The 23,153-nt window shown below is 38.0% G+C and overlaps 1 protein-coding gene across 3 annotated transcripts in view; it reads left to right on the top strand.

Moving 5' to 3' along the window:
- Positions 1-23,153, top strand: part of LOC127428084 (contactin-associated protein-like 5) — a 120,848-nt gene that overhangs the window by 85,433 nt on the left and 12,262 nt on the right. The window contains exons 15-20 of one of the 3 annotated variants that reach the window (XM_051676152.1): positions 412-539; positions 747-917; positions 6,469-6,687; positions 13,259-13,495; positions 16,662-16,877; positions 20,126-21,422. In XM_051676152.1, coding sequence (XP_051532112.1) covers positions 412-539; positions 747-917; positions 6,469-6,687; positions 13,259-13,495; positions 16,662-16,877; positions 20,126-20,169 — 1,015 coding nt within the window. In that variant the 3' untranslated portion in view covers positions 20,170-21,422. Of the gene's footprint in view, positions 1-411; positions 540-746; positions 918-6,468; positions 6,688-13,258; positions 13,496-16,661; positions 16,878-20,122; positions 21,423-23,153 lie in introns of those variants that run through there. The other 2 variants (XM_051676151.1, XM_051676149.1) reach the window with 2 other exon arrangements.

The raw sequence follows: 23,153 nt of genomic DNA, 5'->3' as shown, positions 1-23,153 counted from the left end.
CTGACATAATATCTCGCAGTATGCCATGGCTTTTACCCAAGATATCAATGTGTTCATATTGACAGTCTGTCAAGCTACAATCGTCAACCAGCTTCACAAGCAAGAACGACCACACTGGTTGCTCTGCACTGTTTGGCTATGTTGTAAGTCAGCTAGACCAGCACCAAACTAGCACTAACCAGCTAAAAAACATGAATTCCAATATTAATCTAAGCTGGTCTTTTTAGCAGAGCACAGTGACACTGCCAGAGAGCTTACATTTTCACCAAAGGGCAAGTGTTTGCACTTTTTATGCAACAAGTGAAGCATGCACGCTCTTCTGAGGGCAATCGTCTACCTCAGAGAGAGATCGAGAGAGATTAAAAAGTCTTCCGTTCTCCTCTCTTGCACATTCTCTGTTTCCTTCTGCAGGGTAAATGATACTGGCATGCTGTCTTACAAAGACCATTTACCCCTCAGCGAGATCGCCATCGGAGACACAAACAGGACAAACTCGCAGGCTGTGCTCCAAATTGGCCTTCTGCATTGCTATGGCGACCGTGGGTATTTTGTTTACCAAATTTAAAAGGGGGATAAGACTGCTCTCTACTGAATTCATTTTCATATTTCAAAATACCGGAGAGATGGAGCTTTATATATATATATATATATATATATATATATATATATATATATATATATATAAATTCCAATGCACAATTTGTTTCTCATTACACTGTGCTCTAATGCCTGCCCCTCTGCTGCAGGATTTTTCTGGAATTCTGCATCTTTTTACCAGGAATCCTCATATCTGCACTTCCCGACCCTGCAAGCTGAACTGAGTATCGATATCTCACTCTTCTTCAAAACCAGTGCTCTTTCAGGGGTTCTCTTGGAGAATCTTGGTGTCAGAGACTTCATAAGACTGGAAATTAGTTGTGAGTGCTTCATTGTGGTGAACGATCTTTCTTTTTCTTCCTTGATCAATAGAACTGTAGAAGTTTTGCTTTGGAGCCCCAAGTAACAATAATGCATTCAAGTGCATAAGTTTGCACCCCCTGTGCAGAATCTTCAAGATGTTTGTCGTTTCAAAAACGTAAGAGGGATCATAAACATTGCATTTTGTTTTTATTTAATAATGCACTGGTGAAGCTATTTGACAGATATTAAAAACAACAGATATTTGACTACCACCCCTGGAGTCCCAAGTTCGAATCCAGGGTGTGCTGAGTGACTCCAGCCAGGTCTCCTAAGCAACCAAATTGGCCCGGTTGCTAGGGAGGGTAGAGTCACATGGGGTAACCTCCTCATGGTCGCGATTAGAGGTTCTCGCTCTCAATGGGGCACGTGGTGAGTTGTGCATGGATCGCGGAGTGTAGCGTGAGTCTCCATGTGCAGTGAGTCTCTGCGTTGTCACGCACAGCGAGCCACATGATAAGATGCACGGATTTACGGTCTCAGAAGCGGAGGCACTTAGAACAACTGAGGGACTCACACACAACATTACAAAAGGTGCAAACATTCATTGATGCTCAGGAAGGAAACATACTACATTGAGAACAAAGGGGATGTTGAGCAGGATGATTTGGCTACATTTGTATTATTTTGTGTTGTGGGATATTCACTTTGTAAATATCTGTTATGTAGCTTCTGAAGGGCATTACTAAATTTTAAAAAAAGGGATGCACCGAAATGTCAGCCGCTGAACATTTTCGGCCGAACATGGCAAAATATTATGTTTTCGGTTTTTGTGTGAAAGAAGCAATAATAGGCTGAAAGTTTGGACAGAAACTGTTACTTTAAAATCCGGTAACTGAAACACTCACATGGGAAAAAAACACTGTTTATGTTGCACATTAAAGTCGACATCCCCAGAAGTGAAGCAATTGCTCTCTTGGTCACTAATGCATTAATAAAGAGTGTTTTCCAGTGCTCTGATAATGTGTGTTATTGTGTGTCATGGACATTATAGTCAAGCTCCAATATGACATTAAAGGAGCATAAAAGCACCATTAAAGTAGTCCATATGACTCGTGCATTATATTCAAAGTCTCCTGAAGACAAACAATAGTTTTATGAATCACAAAGAATGCGTTTAATAAGTAAATATACAGCTTGCATGCGCAAAGCACTTCAGTGAATGAGAGCTGCTCTGTTCTTGACACACATAGCATGCACTGGGCTTGTGATGCACTCCAAACACCCCATCTAAGATGTAGATCAGTAGTCACCAATTACCGGACCACGGTTTGGGTCCGGACCCCAGATTGGTTCCATCCAGACCGCAAGACATTATGACAACTGTTGCCCCATCTCACCATTTCTACACTTTAGGTTAGCAATGCTCCGGGGCAAACATAGTGCTGATCTTTCAGCGCTATATCCTTTAATGTTTTTCTCTAGCACTCTTCAGTATAGCAGAGAAATACAGTGAGCAATATAGATGGATACCGGCATCTTTCGCTAAAATACACTGCAGAAAACAAGAATGAAACAAAGTGAAGAAATCTTTGTGTCTGATATGACTCCGACGGTTCAGCTAACTAAGCAAGGTTTGTAACAGGACAATTTATTGTGGTTCCAGAGCACCTTTAGACTAGAAACTATTGTTTTCCTGTCTAAAAATAGCTTTATTAATCAACATGTTTCCAGTCTATTGATAATAATCAGACATTTTTGTTTACATTTTGTGAAAATGAATCAGAGATAACATCATCTCATGGATGGCAAAAATGACAACCAAAACTTTGATATTCCAAACATTGTTTGTTTCTTTTTGGTAGATTTGCATTTTAAGGAAAATATAAAAATGTTTCATTAAGACTTTTAAATTACCAACATTTTCTCTCATGGGTTACCCCTAAACCACCATACAGTAACTTTCCTATACTGTATATAGCAGTGTTGAAGTCATCACTGGATCTCAAGTCCGAGACCAAGTCACCAATATTGTGTCCGAGTTGAGTCCAAGTCGAGTCGCCAATAACTGCATGCAAGTCAGAATTACGAGTCATTGTCTGTCATAAAATTAGCAAAAAAATCACAATTCTGTTGCCATTTTAAGTTTACTGGCACACCACACACACACACATTCAGCCTTTCAAAGTGTATTGTACAAGAAACCACACACACAATAACAATACCATCTCTGTACGTTTTGTTTTTCTTAATGTTACTTGTAATGTTAATGTTACCCCCCCCCCCCCCATGTAATCAGTGGAAATAAATATGAAGTGTTGTGTTGACATTCAGCTGTCAGTTGATAGTCAGTTGCCAGTGTGTTATTAAGTGAAGTATAAAATGTGAATCCAGTCTGAGGCTAATAAGAGCAGTGCTGATATATGTATCGTGATCGATCAAGAGTTCAAAAGTGTGATTGCTTGGGGGAAGAAGCTATCATGGAGTCGGCTGGTGCGGGTCCTGATGCTGCGATACCGCCTACCTGATGGTAGCAGTGAGAACAGCCCATGGCTCGGGTGGCTGGAGTCTCTGATGATCCTCCGAGCTTTTCTCACACACCGCCTGGTGTAGATCTCCTGGAGGGAGGGAAGCTCACCTCCGATGATGAGTCTGGCTGTTCGCACCACTCTTTGCAGGGCTTTGCGGTTGTGGGCAGTGCTGTTGCCGTACCAGGCAGAGATGTAGCCAGTCAGGATGCTCTCTACAGTGCTGTATAGGCCTATACAATAATCAAGGGAATCAAAAATGAGAAAAATGAGAAAAATAACTTTTAGTACATCGTTAACGATGTCTGTCATTTGATTTGCTCATGTCTCTTACATTGTCAGTAAGCATCAGAATATCATACTTACAGTACGACTTTAACCATGTATAATGCACCTCCGAACAAATGGCGAGTTGATTCCTCAAACTCCGGTATTCTCCCTCGCTATACCACATCTACAGAGGCAGAATATCTGTATGAATAAACAGAGGCGGAGTTATTTTGCGTTATAATAGATTTGCGAGTACTCATAACATGTTTTTTAGTGATGGGAAGTCCGATTTATTTCCACGAACTGGTTCATTCGAACGGTTCGTTTCAATGAACCGTTTTAAAAAAAACATTCACCAGTTCATTTACGTCATCGCGTAATTACGTCACTATACATAATGCTAATATGCCGGCGTCGTAGAATACACGCACAAACACATTCAGTAAAGCCATACATAAGCGCATATTGCTGATTATTACATTTTATTTAATTAAGTTATAATAATAAGGGTGTTTATTGTAATCAGTGTTTCATTCAGTGATCTTACAACACATCCTAAATTAAAGTTTTGTACCTAAAGCACCCAATAATGACACTGATATACAAACGCAGATGTTCTACATATCTCTAAAGCATATAAAGCAATTAAACTAGTCTTAATCAACTCACCCTTTTACAGAAACCATGATCCAGCTCATAACAACTTTAGATATAATCTGCATGCACAATACTCAATAGTAAAATTTGTTTACATCTCTCGATTGAAACATTTCGCCCCGTTATTCAAGTCCTCGGTTCACACATGCTCATCAGCTGCTCACTGATCAGCAGTTCTCAGTATTATGTAAAGAGGCAATTCTCAGTTCAGTGTCCTGGTGACTTGCGAAGTGCTGTGATCGACTTGATGTACTATTGACTCGAGAGCTGCTGTCCTCATATCAGTGTACTGTTGACACGAGAACTGCTGTTTTTGGATCAGTATACTGTTGACTCGAGAGCTGCTGTCTGGGATCAGTGAACTGTTGACTCGTGAACTGCTGTGATCGACTCAATGTACTGTTAATGCGAGAGCTGCTGTCCTCAGATCAGGAATGAAATGGCAGAAGAGGTTGGATGTGTTGGATTAATATAAGAAAGACTAAACTGTGTATTGCACATAGTTATTGCTCAATGGGGAAATTTAACTGTTCTTGAGATGGATAGCCTGAGGGAAAAAACTGTTCCTGTGCCTGACGGTTCTGGTGCTCAGAGCTCTGAAGCATCGGCCAGAAGGCAACAGTTCAAAAAGGTAGTGGGCAGGGTGAGTGGGGTCCAGAGTGATTTTTCCAGCCTTTTCCCTCACTCTGGAAGTGTATAGTTCTTGAAGGGGGGCAGGGGGCAACCGATAATCCTCTCAGCAGTCCGAACTGTCCTTTGTATTCTACTGATATCTGATTTCGTAGCTGAACCAAACCAGACAGTTATTGAAGTGCAGAGGACAGACACAATGACCGCTGAGTAGAACTGGATCAGTAGCGCTATATATATGGCTATATATAAATGGTAGAAGATCCCCTATTGTCCGCTACTTTGGTTGTCTTTGGGCTACAATGTCCACATTCTTGCCCAGTTATTAAGAGACTTTTTGACGGTTGATTTATGATTTATTTTTTTCTTGTTTTACAAAGTTGGCTACTATTGCTGCCAACTTGGAAATAACTATTCCAAAAAAAAACAACAAAAAAAAAAAACAAATTTCTTACACAATGTCATTAGTCAGAATGACTATGAAATAATACATTATTATGATACGTTATGATAAAAGTTATTATTATCTGGACCTTTGGTGGGATGGAAATGTCGAGACCGGACCTTTTGGAAATTTAATTGAATACCCCTGATGTAGATGATTGATAAGAGGGGCATTTCACCAGATAAGCATATTAAAACGCTGTGTGAATTAGCCTACAGACAGAAGTTTTCCCTGGAGTGTTCCGCCAAAATAAAAGCCAGAGGGTTTTAAAGTTAAAAAATTACGACAAAAATGTTATTAATGTATAATATTACAGTTATTGTTATTATTATTATTATTTATTATAAAAAAAAACAATAGGCCTAATAATATATTACAAATCACAATAATATTTAAATTGTCTTAGTAATGTGATTTCCAATCACAACTAAAGTGAACTCAAAAGAGATCCACTAAAGTATCCAGTCCAGGTCCTAAAAAAAAAAAAAAAACATTTTCTGGAATTAATGTTAATTTTGCTACTCGTTATCCAGTTGAGTAGTTTATAATAGTCTAGACATATTTTTATTTTATGTAATTATTTTCTGTCTACTCAGTATTTTATAATGAAATATGTAGTTATAGAAAATGTGGTTTGGGTGTACCCCTTATATTAATATTTATAATTATTTATTCCAAACATAGTCTAATTTAAAATAATAATTCTCGGCTTAGGGTTTGGGTCCAGTGTGTCCCGGATTTTCGGTTTCAGCCAAGAATTTTCAATTCGGTGCATCACAGATTTTTTTTTATTTTTATATCTTATATTTGTATAAATTCTGAAAGTAGCATGTAAACTTATGAGACAAAAAAGGGGGTTGCAAACGTATGCACTCCACTGTACATACATTTTAGTAGTTTTCTGCATGTTTGTAATAAGAACTTCTAAGCAGTTCCCTTTAAAAAGAAGTAAGCTTTCGGTGAACTGTTAGCATCTGCATACTTGTGTTTAAACCACAAAATGTCAGAAAAACATTTTTTTTTTTTGTGTGTCATCCTCAGCTCCCTCTACAGTGAACTTCACCTTTGACCTAGGAGATGGACCAGTAGTTCTTACTACTCAATCACCTGTGGCCTTGAACGACCGTCAGTGGCATTATATTCGTGCCGAGCGGAACGTTAAAGAAGCTTCTCTGCAGGTCGACTCGCTGCCCCTGCAGCTCACTGAAGCTCCTTCTCAAAAACCATACCATCTTCAGCTCAGAAGTCAGCTCTTTGTGGGTACGCAAGTCTACAGCCATCAATCAACTAAACATCACAAACAGTGCTAAAATAACACTGTCCATCAGCTAGGGATTACCTAAAAAAAAATAAGGAAAAGAGAAACATTATTGAGATAAACTGAATTTCTCATAAGCATATTTTTAATTTACTGTAAGAGTCAGGCATGGTTGAATGCTATGGGGTTATGCAGTGTCTAATAACAGCTTGCGTTATAACATATTGTATACAGTCAGTATTCTTGTGCTTCATGTCAATAACATTTTTTTCTGAAAAAAAAAAACAAATGACCACTGTCATAAAAAAAAATAAATTAAAAAAAAAGATAAAATAAAAAAGAAGCTTTTTAATCATATTTAAGGGAGTGATTGACAGTCTTCTGTTTACACTTACATTGTCTCAATTCTGATATAGGAAAAGATGTTTGAACTATTGAGATTAAATGGGCTAATACATGTGTAAATATAATGACATATAATAATGATTCTGATTGAACCATGTGCTCCAAAAAAAAAAAAAAAAAAAAAAAAAACATAATTTCACTCCCTTAAAAGGAATATTCGGGGTTCAATACACGTTAAGCTCAATCGACAGCATTTGTGGCATAATATTGATTACCACAAAAAGTCATTTAGACGTCTTTTTTCTTTAAAAAAAAAAAAAAAAAAAAAAAGCAAAAATCAAGTCACGTAACGCCATGCGAGTTTCGGACGTGTGAACGGCAAGCTCTGTGCACTTTGCTAGTTTTAATACTTTTTATGTTATAAACTGGTGAGATTCGATACACCCTGATCTTTAACTGTTCTAGGAAGACACTATGTCAAAGAATTCAAAATCCTCATGCTCTGGAGACATTAAAAGACACTTACGTGCTCAAGCTGACGCCCCTGAGCTGCAGGCCACAAACCAGGGAGTCGATTTGGCTGGAGAAGTGAAGAAAATTCAGCGAGAATTGTTGAAATTGTCGGCAGTGCTGACGAAGATCGTTGCTGACTTGGAGGATCTTGCTGTAATACATCGATCAATCACTGCCATGGAGACAAAATTCACTGAGGTGGTTACAAGAGTGGGGGATGTCGAGAAACACATCGATTATCTGGAGTCATCGGAGAGGGAATTAGCTGGTAATCTGGATTTGGAGAGCGTCTGGGAGAAGTTGGAGGATTTGGAAAACCGCAACCAGCGGAATAACGTCCAAATTGTTGGAATTCCTGAGGACAAAGAAGGTCGGGATATAGTGAAATTTCTGGATGGACTCTTTCCAAGCCTACTCAACATAACAGGCCAAAAGTTGGAAATCTAGCGAGCTCACAGAGTTACAGCTCGGCGATCCGCTGAGGGAGACATTTCTGAGATCATCCGATAAAGATCTCATGTTACGCGAGGCGAGGAGTAAAGGAATGCTTTCTTGGAAGAACCACAGCATTTTCTTGTTCCCAGTCTTTGCGAATTCGACAACAGAGAAACGTGATTGATTCAAGGAATGCAAGAATCTCTTACATCAATGGAAGGTCACTTTTGTACTGATGTTCCCGGCCAAATAGAGAATAGATGCTAAGGATGGTCATAAAATATTTACATGTCCCCAGCAAGCGATGTCCTTCATAAAGTCAATGGACTAAGTTATTTTGTGGTATTCACATTGCAGCCAAGTGGACTGACTCACTGAACATTCATTTCCGAGGAAACTATGCGCCTTTTTTGTTTCTTTTTGTGCTGGTTCTGCCTAGCGGCTGGAGTTGTTTTGTGTAGTAACACTCCTTCGGGACGGTGTTGTGGATGAATCTGCATGTTCTTTGTGCTTATGCCTCCTATTGGTTGGAGTGTTTCTTGCAGGACATTGGAGTGATTGGCCATTTGTTGCACTCCTGTGGCAGTCGAATGGGCTGGCTCAATGAGCATTCGTTTAACTGCCCGAGGAAACTGAACAGCCTTTTTTCTTTTTTTTTTGTGCTGGTTCCGCTAGCGGCTGGAGCTTGTTTTGTGGAGAAACACACCTTTGGGACAGTATGTGGATGAATCTACATGTTCTTTGTGTTTGTTCCACTTATTGGCTGGAGTTTGTTTTATAGATTATCTTCTGTTGTGTAATTCTGTCTCTCTATACAAAATATGTACAGAAACATCAGACTTGAGCAATCCGACGCCAAAGTTGTCGTGGAGGCTCTCGTAGGCATACATGGACTGTTTGAGTTTAGAGGGATGGACGCCAGTTGGTGCTGTCATGTGCAGGGTTAATGCGCACATTTTTCTTTTTTCTGTTTGTTTGGTTCGGGGAAAAGTTCGGGGTTTGATTGTTTATTCTAATATGTCAAAATGTCAAATGTAAATATGAGTGGATTGTCTCTCTCCACGTGGAATGTGAATGGTTTGGGGCACCCCATAAAAAGAAGGAAGGTTATTTCTCTTCTTAAACATAAGAAATATGATATAGTGTTTCTTCAAGAAATGAATCTTTCCCCGCAGGAAGCTGAACATTTTGGGAAGATATGGGGTGGACATGTTTTTTTTAGTGCTGGCTCAAGTAAGAGCAGGGGAGTCATTATATTGATAAGTAAACATCTACAATTCAAATGTCTCAAACAGATTAAAGATAAATTAGGAAGAGTCATTATTGTTTTAGCTGAAATGCAGGGGCAAAGTCTTATTTTTGCTAATATTTACGCACCTTACATTGATGATCAGGGCTTTTTTATAGATCTTGTGGGATGTTGCAAGCCACTGGCACCCCTCATGATATAATATTGGGAGGAGACTTTAATCTTTTGATGGACTCAGTCCTTGATCACAGTGAAGCAAAAGTATGTAAGCCCCCTAGAGCAACATTGACGCTTCACAGGATGTGTAAAAATCTTGGTCTTACAGATATTTGGAGGCTTTTGAACCCATCTGGTAGGGACTGTAATTTTTTTTCATCAGTCCATAAGATTTATTCTAGAATAGATTTTTTTTTAATACATCAAAGTCCCTCAATCCATCTGTCACTGACTGCTCAATTGGAAACATCTTAGTCTCAGATCATGCCCTGGTGAGTTTAGAGATGTTGCCACATATGGAGAAAAAGAAATCATATAATTGGTGCTTTAATGTATCCCTTCTGCAAAATCCTGAATTCCAACAAATGTTAAAGGCTGCAATCAGTGTTTATATGGAGACCAACTGGTCCTCAGTATCCTCAGTGGGTGTGGCTTGGGAGGCACTTAAGGCGGTTCTTAGGGGTCAGATCATACAGTATGCCTCATTCACCAAAAAAGCTAAAGCACAAGAACTAGTGGAATTGGAAGGGAATATTAAAAATGCCGAGGCAGAGCTGAAGAACCGAATGTCATCTGATGGCCTCAGAGATTTAAACCTGATTGAAATACAGATATAATACTATTTTGTACTATTTAGAGTTTTGGCTATTCATGGCAAGACAGTCATACTTTGAGTTGGGGGACAAAATAGGGAAGCTTTTGGCTAGATATATAAAGCAGAGAGAGTCTTTTTCTATCATTCCCTCAGTGAAATCTGCTGGTGGTAAAATATTTACCTCGGCCATTTGATATTAATAATGCTTTTAAAGAATTCTATCTTGATCTCTATAGTTCTACATCTTCGTCTACTGATGAAGATTTTAGAAACTTTGTGGAACCATTAGAACTCCCTAAACTGACAACGAAGCAAAAAAAAAATCTCTTGATTCTGAGATAATCTTGGAGGAGTTCGGTGAGGTAATTAAGGCCTTGCCTCCGGGGCCAGATGGCTTTGCTGCTGAATTTTTTAGATCTTATGTTACAGAATTGGCTCCACTTTTGTTAGAAGTTTATACGGAATCATTAAAGAATGGAAAGCTTCCACCAACCATGACACAAGCCCAGATCATTCTGATTCTTAAAAAGGACAAAGATCCAAGCGAGTGTAAGAGTTACCGTCCAATTTCCCTGATCAAGCTAGACGTTAAAATATTGTCAAAAATTCTGGCTAACCGATTAAGTTATGGCATCTCTTATAAATATAGATCAGGTGGGGTTTATTCAAGGCCGTAGCTCTTCTGATAACATTAGGCATTTCATCAATATCATGCGGTCAGTGGCGAATGATCAGACTCCGGTCACTGCCATCTCACTTGACGCCGAAAATGCGTTTGATATGGTAGAATGGGATTATCTTTTTAATATTTTGGAAATACACGGGTTGGGGATTACTTTTATTGGATGGATTAAGTTACTTTATAGACACCTGGTAGCGGCGATACAAACAAATGGATTAATTTCAGATTCTTTTCATGTGGATAGGGGCACCTGGCAGGATTGCCCTATTTCCCCATTATTGTTCTGTCTTGCCCTGGAGCGATTAGCAGCTGCAATAAGAAAGGAGGATGATTTTCCAGGGGTGATGGTGGGAGGTGTGGCGCATAAGCTTTTGCTTTATGCAGATGATATTTTATTAGTCGTCTCCGACCCCACTAGATCTATGCCTTGCCTCCACAGAATTATTAATTCCTTCTCTAAATTCTCAGGATACAGAGTTAATTGGTCTAAATCTGAAGCTTTGGCGCTGATAGCGTACTGCCCAGTAACGGCTTTCCAGCCAGGCGCCTTCCAGTGGCCCAAGCAGGACATTAAGTATTTGGGTATTTTATTTCCAGCAAATTTGTGTGATTTAGTTAGAGTTAATTTTGACCCCTTGATAAAAAGGTTTTCAAGCGATGTGGGCTGGTGGGGTTCATTACATTTATCAATGATTGGGAAGGTTAATGTTATTAAAATTAATTGTATTCCAAAATTCAACTACAATCTCTCCCTGTAGATGTCCCCCTCTCTTATTTCAAGCAATTTGATAGCATAGCGAAGTCCTTCATTTGGAATGGTAAACGTCCCAGATTACATTTTAATGAATTACATAGGCCGATTGACAAAGATGGGCTAGGCCTACCCAAGATTTTGTTTTATTATTATGCATTCGGTCTCAGACATTTGGCTCATTGGTCGCTTCCACCTGAGAGAGCCCCTCCCTGGTTTTGTATTGAGCAGGAAGTTCTTGCCCTTATTTCGCCATTGCAAAGCCTTTCTGTCAAACTAATTGGAGAAGTTAAGTTACACCCGTTATCTCGCATTTGCACTCGGTATGGACAAAAGTGTCCAGAGTGTTTAATTCAGACATTTATTTAAATGTTGCCTCGAGCATATGGCTGAACCCTAAATTATGTATTAATAAGTCCCCTTTCTGCTGGTCAGACAGATTGTTTTAAGGGGATGGAAGTCAACTGGAGCGCCCTCATTTCGGGAGTGGTGCATGGAGATGGGGAGGGTGGCAGCTTTTGAGGAGGTGTCATGTAGAAGGCTGGGGATCTGGGATTCATTTGATGGGAAATGGGTCAGTTATTTGACCTTTTTTGGGGACTCTCGGGGAGGGGCTGTGGAGAGAGAGGCGTAGCATTATTATTATAATTTTTGTTTGTGTGTGTGTACTTATGAGTGACCATAGGGATGTTTGCTGGGGGTCAGGGTGGGGTTGTTGATTGGGGAGGGGGAGGGATAGTAGTGGGAGTTGTTTTATATGTTTTGTTTTTCTTTGTCATTTTTATGAATCAATAAAAAATGTTAATCGAAAATAGGAGCAGGAGTCGAGTTTGCAGTGAGGCACTTACAATAGAAGTGAATACATAAATGTTAAAATGCTCAGTGTTTCAAAAGTATAGACACAAGACATAAACAATATGTGTGTTAACATGACTTTAGTGTGATAAAATCACTTACTAACCACATCTGTGTAAAGTTATAGCCAATTTTACAACTTCATAGCCATGACTATGTAATGTCAACAAACCCTAAAATGACTAAAAATGAAGATTTTGTAAGTGCTTTTATAAAATTATAAGCTTCACATTTCTGCCTTTAAACCCTCCAAAAATTGACCCAATTGACTTCCATTGTAAGTGTCTCACTGGAACACAGATTATATATATATATATATATATATATATATATATATATATATATATATATATATATATATACATAATTGCATGTATTTATTAACAGGAACTAAATTTAATAAATACCTAATTTCAAGGTAATGTTGTAAATGGAGTTAAATCTTTCAAATAATGGGATAAAATATCCTGTTAATTTTATCAGTGGTGCGCCACAGTTACACATTTAGCCCATTTGACACAGTTTCCAGAGAATGACCCTATTATAATTCCAAAGGGCCTCGCTCCATCAACTGGGAAAGACTGTAAATCACCCAGTGTATTTACATGCATAGCTACACACTGATCACTATAAAAAAATCTGCTTATTCAAAATAACCAGCCACATTAGAAAACCACATTATGAGATTAGAAATCATTGGATTCACACAAATTGCCCACAATGGAAGAGCTTGTAAGAATACACCGATACAAGCAATGAAAAATTGAGTTAATGGGCAAAAATCAATGTGTGGAAATCGGTTTATGCTTAAACTGTTTTTAACTTCGAAAACCGTTTCAGGCATTGGCATGACCCTACATGCTGTCAGCTTATTAAACATAACTGGTGTAAGAATGTGCACGTAAACATGCTCATTGTAATTTCCCCATCAGGAGGAACAGCTTCTAGGCAGAGGGGCTTTTTGGGCTGCTTACGTGCCCTCACCATTAACGGGGTTACCTTTGACCTTTCTGAGCGAGCGAAGACCACACCCGGGGTGAATTCCGGCTGCCCGGGTCACTGCAGCAGTAACAGCGTCTGCCACAACGGAGGGAGATGTGTGGAGGAGAGGAGCGGTTACACATGCGACTGCACACTGACCGCCTTCGATGGGCCGCACTGCACAACAGGTGACACTGATGTTACGATTCTCTCATTTATAGGTCTTACTGCACCAATTTAAAGTGAACTGAATGGTGAAGCCTCTTAAATGAGGCTTAAATGCTTGTAATGCCATAATGTTGGCATTCTTGATGGTACAAGTGTTTTTATTGAGTTTACACTGTAAAATCACAGGAATTAAATCAATGCCTACAGAGAGGGATTAAATCAGAGCTCAATAGGAGCTGATTTAATATTCATTAAGGCCTAGACTTGGTGTGAGCTGTTGGTGTGAGTTAGCAGCACTGCTCAGGAGGCTTGTAAAGAACAGACATGAAAGTCAACCCTGTATATAGTCAATGGCTACGTTCGCACGCGGCTGATTGCGACCTACGGCTGCACGATTATGACATAAAACGTAACTGTAGATTATGTCCTTTGATATTGCAGTTGTGATTATTCATTTCTATTAATATAATTGACATTAAAGTACTTATTTTGTGTGGGGCTGCTGTATGCCTTACACATCCAAAACATGCTAATAACTGTTCCTGAATCGCCTTATTATTTTAATTGCATGAAAACAAAGTGTTATTTACATATAAATTAGATGCTATATAATTTAGATAGTGAGCATTACTTACATGCAATTGACGAGTTTAAACACCTCTGATGCATTCATGTACACAACGGCCCAAAAAATAAGTACACCTAAATGGAACGCTTTAATTGACACATTTCACGATTTATAATTGCGACAGCTGTAACTGTAATCTTGATTATTTTTTCGATTAATTGTGCAACCTTAATATCAGATTTTCTGCCCATATCTGTTATTCCTGGAGGACTGTTCACATAAATGCAGCCCATGTCAGATTCTGGTCTGAACAGTCGACGCTCCTAAACTGACCCACATGCGTAAAACAAACTCTGGCATGTTCATCAATGTAATACGAATAATTAATTAAATTGCAATTTCAAATGAAATTAGCAGGGTGTTTTTTTAGTGTGTTTTTTTTACCGGATAGGACACTTAATGCCTATATATCTAATAAGATGTCAGCAAGTGATGTAGAAAGACCGTCTTGATGGATCAAGTATTTTTAAATACAGCAATTTACCTTCGTACGGTGCAATTCAATTATCCTCGAAGCTCAAGAGTGTAATATTAAAGGAATATTCCGGGTTAAATACAAGTTAAGCTTAATGGACAGCATTTGTGGCATAATGTTGATTACCACAAACAATTATTTTGACTCGTCCCTCCTTTTCTTTAATAAAAGCACAAATCTGTGTTCCAGTGAGACACTTACAATGGAAGTCAATGGGGTCAATCTGTAAACGTTAAAATACTCACTGTTTCAAAAGTATAGACACAAGACATAAACAATATGTGTGCATGATTTTACTGTGATAAAATCACTTAATAACAGCATCTGTGTGAAGTTATAGACAATTATACAACTTCTTTGCATGAACAAACCCTTTAATCCTAAAATGTCAGTAAAAATTACAATTTAACCAACTTTACAGCTCAAACAATCAGTGTTAGGTAAATTACCGAAAAACATTACTAGTTACTTTACTTTTAAGTTACTTTCTAAAACACTTGTCACAATGTTTTTACAAATTCAAAATGTTGCACACCCTTCACCCGTCACAAAAACGCAAACAGATGTACATATGAACATATGAATTCACATTTTAATTGTATTAAACATAATTATTTTTTAGAAATATTTGTAACCTAAGTGATGTACTTAAAAGTAATTACTTTCATTAAAAGTCAATAACTGTAATCTGATTACAAGAATTTAAAATGTAATGTGTTACACTACTTTTTGTGCCTAAAGTAATTAGATTACAGTAACTAATTACTATGAAATCCAATTACACCCAACACTGCAACAGAAGAATTAATGTAAGTGCTTTTATTAAATTATAAACTTCACATTTCTGACTTTAAACCCTCCAAAAATTGACCCCATTGACTTCCATTGTAAGTGTCTCACTGGAACACAGATTTGTGCTTTTATTAAAGAAAAGGAGGAACGAGTCGAAATTAATTTTTGCGGTAATCAGCATTATGACACAAATGCTGTCGACTGAGTTTAACTTGTTTCCAAAATATTCTTTTAAGAGCGAAACGAAGCGTTATCTATAATTATTTCAGATTACTATTGACTTGATTGCCTTCACATTTTGATCAAGTTTGAGGAATATAGAAACGATGTTTTATGCGTAAGTAGAGCATTTACAGTACATAAATCTCTGTAGATTTATGAGCCTATAATGTTATTTTCTTTCCTTAAAGAACTGAATGCATTGACCAGAAAAGATATGACTCACAGTTAAAAGTTTTAAACAATTAAACACATCAGTATATGCCGGAAATCAAGAGAGCAAATGACAAATATGGAGTTAGATTGATGTAAAAATCATATTAAATCTGACCTGGTTGTTCACACTGAAGTCACACTGGTATAAAAAAAAAATAAAAAAAAAAGATTTATACCAGATTAATTTCCACATATGAAAGTGGCACAGATCGGATTTATAAATGTCAGATTCAATGCCTTAGTGACTGTTCACACTGTCATCCAATCAACAGATCTGTCACATGTGAGTGAAAAAAATCCAATTTGGTCCACATTCAGCTGTTGTGTGAACTTAGCCAATGTAAATGACTATATTTCATTGACAACTTTTCAAAGTCATTTTCTATTATATCAGAAGTGTCGACCTCCGGAGGATGACAACACGGCCTTGATGGCAAAATCACGTTGAGTTCCTTGAGGCTGAGCTGACGGGGTTTGGCAGAAAGGCTTAAACGAACAAATGGAATTGAATTACAGTGGCCATTTCTCTGCCTCACACCCACCCAGCAGCCTGTCAGTCAAATTAGTGATGCAACGGTTTCATTTCTTCACTATGCCATGCCACAACGGCAACGCTAACTTGAATAGATGGCCAGAAAATAAGACGAGACAGAAAGAATCAGTAGCACAGCTCTCAGTCACAAGCTCAGCTGCGGTTCCAGAGGAAACAATGCTAATGTTGTTGTTTTGTTTTAGCTTTAATAATGACAGATGAGATGTAGAGTTCGTTCACTCTTGCCTTTGCTTTCAGTCTGAATTTGCATAGAGATGATGATGATGTGCACCATAATGCAACAGCTCTGTGTGCCCATCACAGCTCTGGCAGCGTCCTTTGAAAGCGGATCTTCAGTCCTGTACACTCTCCAAGAGCCATTTTCTGGAATACTGAACGAGGAAGCCAGACAATCACCAGAAGTTACCAAATCTCAAGAGGAAGTCTCGTTAGGGTTCTTGACACATCATGCACCAGCCTTGCTCCTGACAGCTCACACCCTTGACCAGCGCCACATGGCTGTTATGCTGGCATCAAACGGTACCAAGTCATACATTACTCTAATTTGGGGCTTTGCTAATAGTGCCACTTTTATTGTCTGGTGCAATCATAGTTAAAGGAGTAGTCATTGTCATGTTGTTCCAAACCCGTATGACCCTCTTTCATACATGGAACACAAAATAGACTTTATTCAGAGTAGTGCCATATTTGTTTTCCGATGCGAATGAAAACGAGTCTGAGGGACTGACTTACAGTCTCATCAACGGCATGCACTCTATAGGCTAACATTTTTTGGAAAGATGTTTTTTTTCAGTGTTTCATCAGTGGAACGATCCAAAACAACAGAATTGCCCATTGAAGAGACTGCTCACAGCCTCGTTTACATTCCCATCGTAAATTAAAGATGGCGCTACTGTGAAGAAGGTCCATAAGATATTTTTTAGAATCTCCAAGCTGCTCTTTTCCATACAATACAAGCATATTGTGACCAGGGGCTCTCAAGCTCCAAAAAGTAGTGATAAAATGTATACCTTGGAAGTCACTTTGGAGAAGTGTGTGCCAAATGCTTAAATGTAGTAAGAACAATACATTTATGGTATTTGTTGTCCTTGGTGCATAACTACCCGTTTACAATTTCTTTAAAGAGCGCAACAGTGCCCGCCCACATTTTCAGCACTCTTGGTCAGTGTCGGTGCCAGGATGAATTACTTATGGGGGCATTTGAAATTTCTAGGGGGGCACACATTCACTTTACCATAACTGTAGCTACTGTAACGCTGGTGGTGTTTAGGGATGTCGTCATTATGCGGTTTCACCATTAACCGAGATTAAAAATGGCACGGTTAATTTAAGACAAGAATTGTTTTATTTACACATGGCAAAAATACTATATATGTAATATATAAATTAATAATATAAAGCGCTTGTGCCTGGCTGGTGACTGGCTGTTGTTATGGTTACGGACAGAAGCTGCGTGTCGTGGACTGAACATGCACTTTCAATTAATGTGAAACTTTGCATTAAACACACAAACTCCAAAATATAAGAAAGGAATTCAATCTACCAGTCACATATCCATACAAAGGGATCATCTGTTTGGGAGCATTCGAATAACTGATGAAGACGATCGGATGTAGTATAGACAGTCACAGAAGTCATATAAAGGTACACATCCTGCAAATGGGACAGGAGTTTATTATTTTTGGCTGTGGTGCTTTTAAAGGGATGGATTGAAAGGTGTATTTTATTTTTTTAAATATTTAAGCGTGCTGACAGCGCTGTGCATTTACCGTTGAACTCAGAAGTTTTCACACACATTAGCCAAATACATTTAAACTCAGTGTTTCGCAATTCCTGACATTTAATCGTAGAAAACATTCCCTGTTTTAGGTCAGTTAGGATCACTACTTTATTTTAAGAATGTGAAATGTCAGAATAATCGTAGAGAGTAGTGTTGTCACGGTACCAAAATTTCAGTAGTCGGTACCGATACCAGTGAAACTGCACGGTTCTTGATACCAGTTTCCGTTCCACAGCATAAATATGCTAATATGACAATGTGCTATTGAACACACCCGTTTAGCCTATTTAAAAACATACATTTCAAAGTAAATAGTAATTTAAAAGAAATGCATGTTTCCTTCAAGTGTTTCTCGATGAAGGATGCATTGCTTAAGTGTTTTTAAGTACCATCTGGCACCAACAATCATCCATGCGATTATCTAATCAGCCAATCATGTGGCAGCAGTGCAGTGCATAAAATCATGCAGATACAGGTCAGGAGCTTCAGTTAATGTTCACATCAACCATCAGAATGGGGAAAAAATTTGATTTCAGTGATTTGGACCGTGGCATGATTGTTGGTGTCAGACGGGCTGGTTTGAGTATTTCTGGAATTTTCACACACAACAGTCTCTAGAATTTACTCAGAATGATGCCAAAAACAAAAAACATCCAGTGAGCGTCAGTTCTGTGGACGGAAATGCCTTGTTGATGAGAGAGGTCAACAGAGAATGACCAGACTGGTTCAAACTGACAAAGTCTACGGTAACTCAGATAACCACTCTGTACAATTGTGCTGAGAAGAATATCATCTCAGAATGCTGTTCTGAGATGCGGGTTGGCACTGTTTTGGTGGCACAAGGGGGACCAACACAATATTAGGCAGGTGCTTTTAATGTTGTGGCTATATATATATATATATACTATATGCATATTATACTTTATGTAAATATCTGTAATGTAGATTCTGAAGAGCAGTACTAAATTATAAAAATAATCTTTTATCTCTTGTATAAATTATGAAAGGGGTGTGAACATTTATTAGACAAAAGGGGAATGCAAACGTATCTTCTCAACTATATATACTGTTTATTAAACCTCCCATTAATGGGTTATCAGCTGTCTTTTCTAATGCTTTCGATCTTGTTTCTGAACAACAATCTAAATCGAGCAATTATATGATTTGGCAACTAAAAACAGCCATTTGGCTCCTTAATGTTTCAGTTAAGGAGCCAGTGGCTCCTAAGTCATTTTTTTTAGTCTGGAGTCCCGATTTTAGGTGGAAACAATTGATGATGAGTTATTTGAAACAAAACTTATTTTATTATTATTATCAAATTCTTTCTAGCAAGTCAGTCCACTGTCGGTCATCTTTGGAACGCTTTCGGGAGACTATTTCCAGTCAAGCCAGTGCAGCTCCTATCTACTTCAATGGGGGAACACCGAAATCTCAAAAACAGTCAGTCAAGATTACGATTAAAGAACATATTTCAAATCAGCAATAAAATGTGATATTATAATCATAAATTGTGCTTCTTTACCTCATATTATGCTAAAACACGCAAATTTTCCCGGCTTGAATAGGTAATGCGCATGTGCGTTCTAGAGTTGATTGACAGGCGATGTCTGTATCTAAAAGGTGATTGGCTCTTTTACCCATAAGGTGGGACTTCCTTTCTACATCCGTTGACTGTTGGGTGCTAGAGCTTCTTGGTTGGGCAGTCCAATTTCTCCCATTTATTTAAATAGAAGTGGCCCGTCTCTGCTAAATAGTCTGTTATTATTCAGTTTACTAAACAGAGCCTTGTCATTAGCAAATGCCTCTGTCATTTATGCAGTACCTTTCAAACTGCCTGGGCAATCGCGTATTAAAAAAAATAAATGAAATGCACATTTTCGCATGTATATGAGTTACTGGACACATTTTATTTTGTGATTTGTTTAACTTGACCTGTAATCTAGGGCACTGTATTTGTCTGTATTTTACCACGTTTGGCTTTCAGCAGGTATGGCTTTTTCCGTGGGCAGACCGCTTCTCCTGTTTCCGTGATGTAAACAGATAGCAGGCGAAGTGAGATGGGGAGGTAAAGCACATGGAGCCACTAAAACGTAATCCACAAGATCACAAATTCCTTATTTATGAGAGGGGCGAGCAGAATGGAGAACTAAAATGTTCAAACCCCAGCTCCGGGGTGAATCACAACATTGCAAACCTTGATTTGAAGCAAAAAAGTAACTGAAAATCAGACAAAAACACAAAGGTGCAAGACTGTGTATTTAAACATCTTTAATGAGGGAATAAGTATTGTGAATTCTGTGATCAAATTAAAAACGATGGAAAAATATAAAACTATTGATTTAACCCTTATGTTGTGTTCCCGTCATTTTGACCCAGATGACCTTTTTCTTAAAAAATTTTGTTTGTTTGTTTTTTGTTTTTGTACTTAATACAATTGGAATAACATTCCTTGACTTTGTTCACTTATGGCATCTGAAAACACAGGGGGTGGAGGAAATGGACCATTTTCTTTAAAATATTTGGTTTTCTTTCACTTTGTTACACTTGTGTTCTCGGTCAAAAATGACCGGCCATCGGAAATGAATGGATTAGACTACAAAATGCAGAAATATTAAGTGTTCAGGAGCATCTCGATCCTTTAGATGAACACATATTTGGATGTGTGTTTGCACACACAAAGTCCTCAGACATGTTCACACACACACACACACACACACACACACACACAGACAGTGTGCTGAGAGCCACTTTGCGCATTGTTTTTCCATGTTCACTCTTTGAGGAATATTTCAAGATCTACTTATCAAAAGACTTCAAACAATAGGAGAGGCTTATTGGCACTCCCATACCCACCTTGCTAGAACTGTAAAATCCAGAGTGATGAAAAGGGCTGGTAAAATCACTCTGGACCCCATTCACCCAGCACACTTCCTTTTCGAACTGTTGCCCTCTGGCCGGCGCTACAGAGCTCTGAGCACCAGAACAGACAGGCACAGGAACAGTTTCTTCCCTCAGGCCACCCACCTCATGAACAGATAAAACTGCCCCGAATACTTTTCTTTGGTCAATACAACCATGTGCAATATTCGATCCATCCATTCCTACTTATATCCATATTTCATATCCTACCTCTTCTTCAATACATTACATCATCTGCACATAACTGTATATCTGTATATAAAATATTCTAACAAAAATTATTGTGCTATTATCTGTTATATGTCACTATATGTATATATGTTTAAATGTGTATGTATGTACGTATATACTTTGCAGTCTGGAAGTTTCTCTCACCATGACAAATTCCTTGTGTGTGTAAGCATACTTGGCAATAAAGCTCATTCTGATTCTGATGTTATGTTGTGTTTGGGCTCGTTTGAATTGGGATAGTCTGCTGTAATTACGATATATCATTGTCTATATGTATGTTATAGGAAGCAATAAGGAAAAACGTGACAAAAAGCCTTACTTGTTTATTATATTTGTGTGTCCATGGGAATTTCATACATATAAGTTTTGGCCTCTGAGTGAAATAAATTTGCTCATTGCATTCTACTAATTGATACCTTTCCAATGATATATAACACATGGCTATCTCATCTTTTTAATGATTCTACAAACTGAACATAATCTCAATATTACTGAGAACGAAACAGTTCTTATTTGTCAGCAAATTAAAAATCATTATATAAGAATTGTTATATAATATCATAATTACAAAATAAGAAGTTGCTAAAAAGATCTAATGCAATATCTTGTGATCAAATATGCAATATGAGAGATTTATAAACAATCTGAGTGGGCCGGTCATTTTTGACCGGGAACACAAAATCTGTTAGAACAAAACAAACAAAACACAAGGGTTAAATTTGTTGATTATAACAATATATTTTAAGTTTATTGCAATATATTCATATATATATCAGTAGTTTGAGAGTGTAGGGAGAGCGATATTCATAGCCCGAAGTGAAGTTTAGAAGAACAGAAGAATATACCACTGATTAAAAACCTTAGAGCTCACGGTAGGTCTGTCTTTAAAGTTATTATTAAAAATAAATTTGCTGATGGAGAAATTTAATAGGATTTGTATCTGAACCATTTAATTTATGCATTTAGCAGATGCTTTTATCCATAGCGACTAGTTGTCAACTGATATATCGCAGAGTCCGATAAATCGGCCGATATTCTGAATTTTTTAATTATCAGCATTGCCCAATAAATGTTCCCCTTTGGCCGATTTGTTTCTTGAGGGTGCTTGAGGGTGCTGAGAATCGCCTGCTTGCGTGTGAAGCAACTGCGACATGTAAACGACCAATCAGGGTTAGTTTTGTTGTTATGTGCCATCGTTTTACTACTTCTCCCTCTCTCTCCTCAACAGTTCCCAGTAACATTTAACTGTTTTGTCTAATGATAAAAAGGCATATCAATATCAATAAAACTAATATCATATACTGTCTGCAAATATGTGCATATCTCGTTTAAAGAGATGTAATAAACCAACCTCACACAGCTTCAGCAGATCCAGCATCCTGTGGAATGCTCATAAATCTTCCTCTGAAGCATGTATTCTGACATTGGTCAACAGTTCCCTTTAACTATTCTAATGATAAAAGGCAAATATCAATAAAACTTCTATTATATAAGTCTGAAAATATGGATATATATAATTTAAAAAAATGTAATTCACGAACCTCATGAAAATCAGACAGAATCAAAAACTTCAGGATCAGGATCAAAAGTTCCTCTCATTCACAAATCATGATGGTCCACCTGTAACAATCTAAGCAGGTGATCCAGGCCGTTAAACTGTCAGGAGATTGCTGCTCGCGCTTGATCCGCATGAGCACGTGAGTGCAACTTCAAAGTAAAAGCGCTTCATGTGTGCTATAAGTAAATGTCTTATTCACTATGCATTTTATGTGCAATTGGTTTGATTCTGTATTTTTTGAGAAAATGCGATTGCTAACGTGGACATGCCATCCATGGTTGCTGGACTACTGTGTGTACTGTTATTT

This window comes from Myxocyprinus asiaticus, chromosome 37 (genome assembly GCF_019703515.2).
Source record: "Myxocyprinus asiaticus isolate MX2 ecotype Aquarium Trade chromosome 37, UBuf_Myxa_2, whole genome shotgun sequence".
NCBI lineage: Eukaryota > Metazoa > Chordata > Actinopteri > Cypriniformes > Catostomidae > Myxocyprinus > Myxocyprinus asiaticus.
This window is presented reverse-complemented; position numbering and strand designations above follow the sequence as displayed.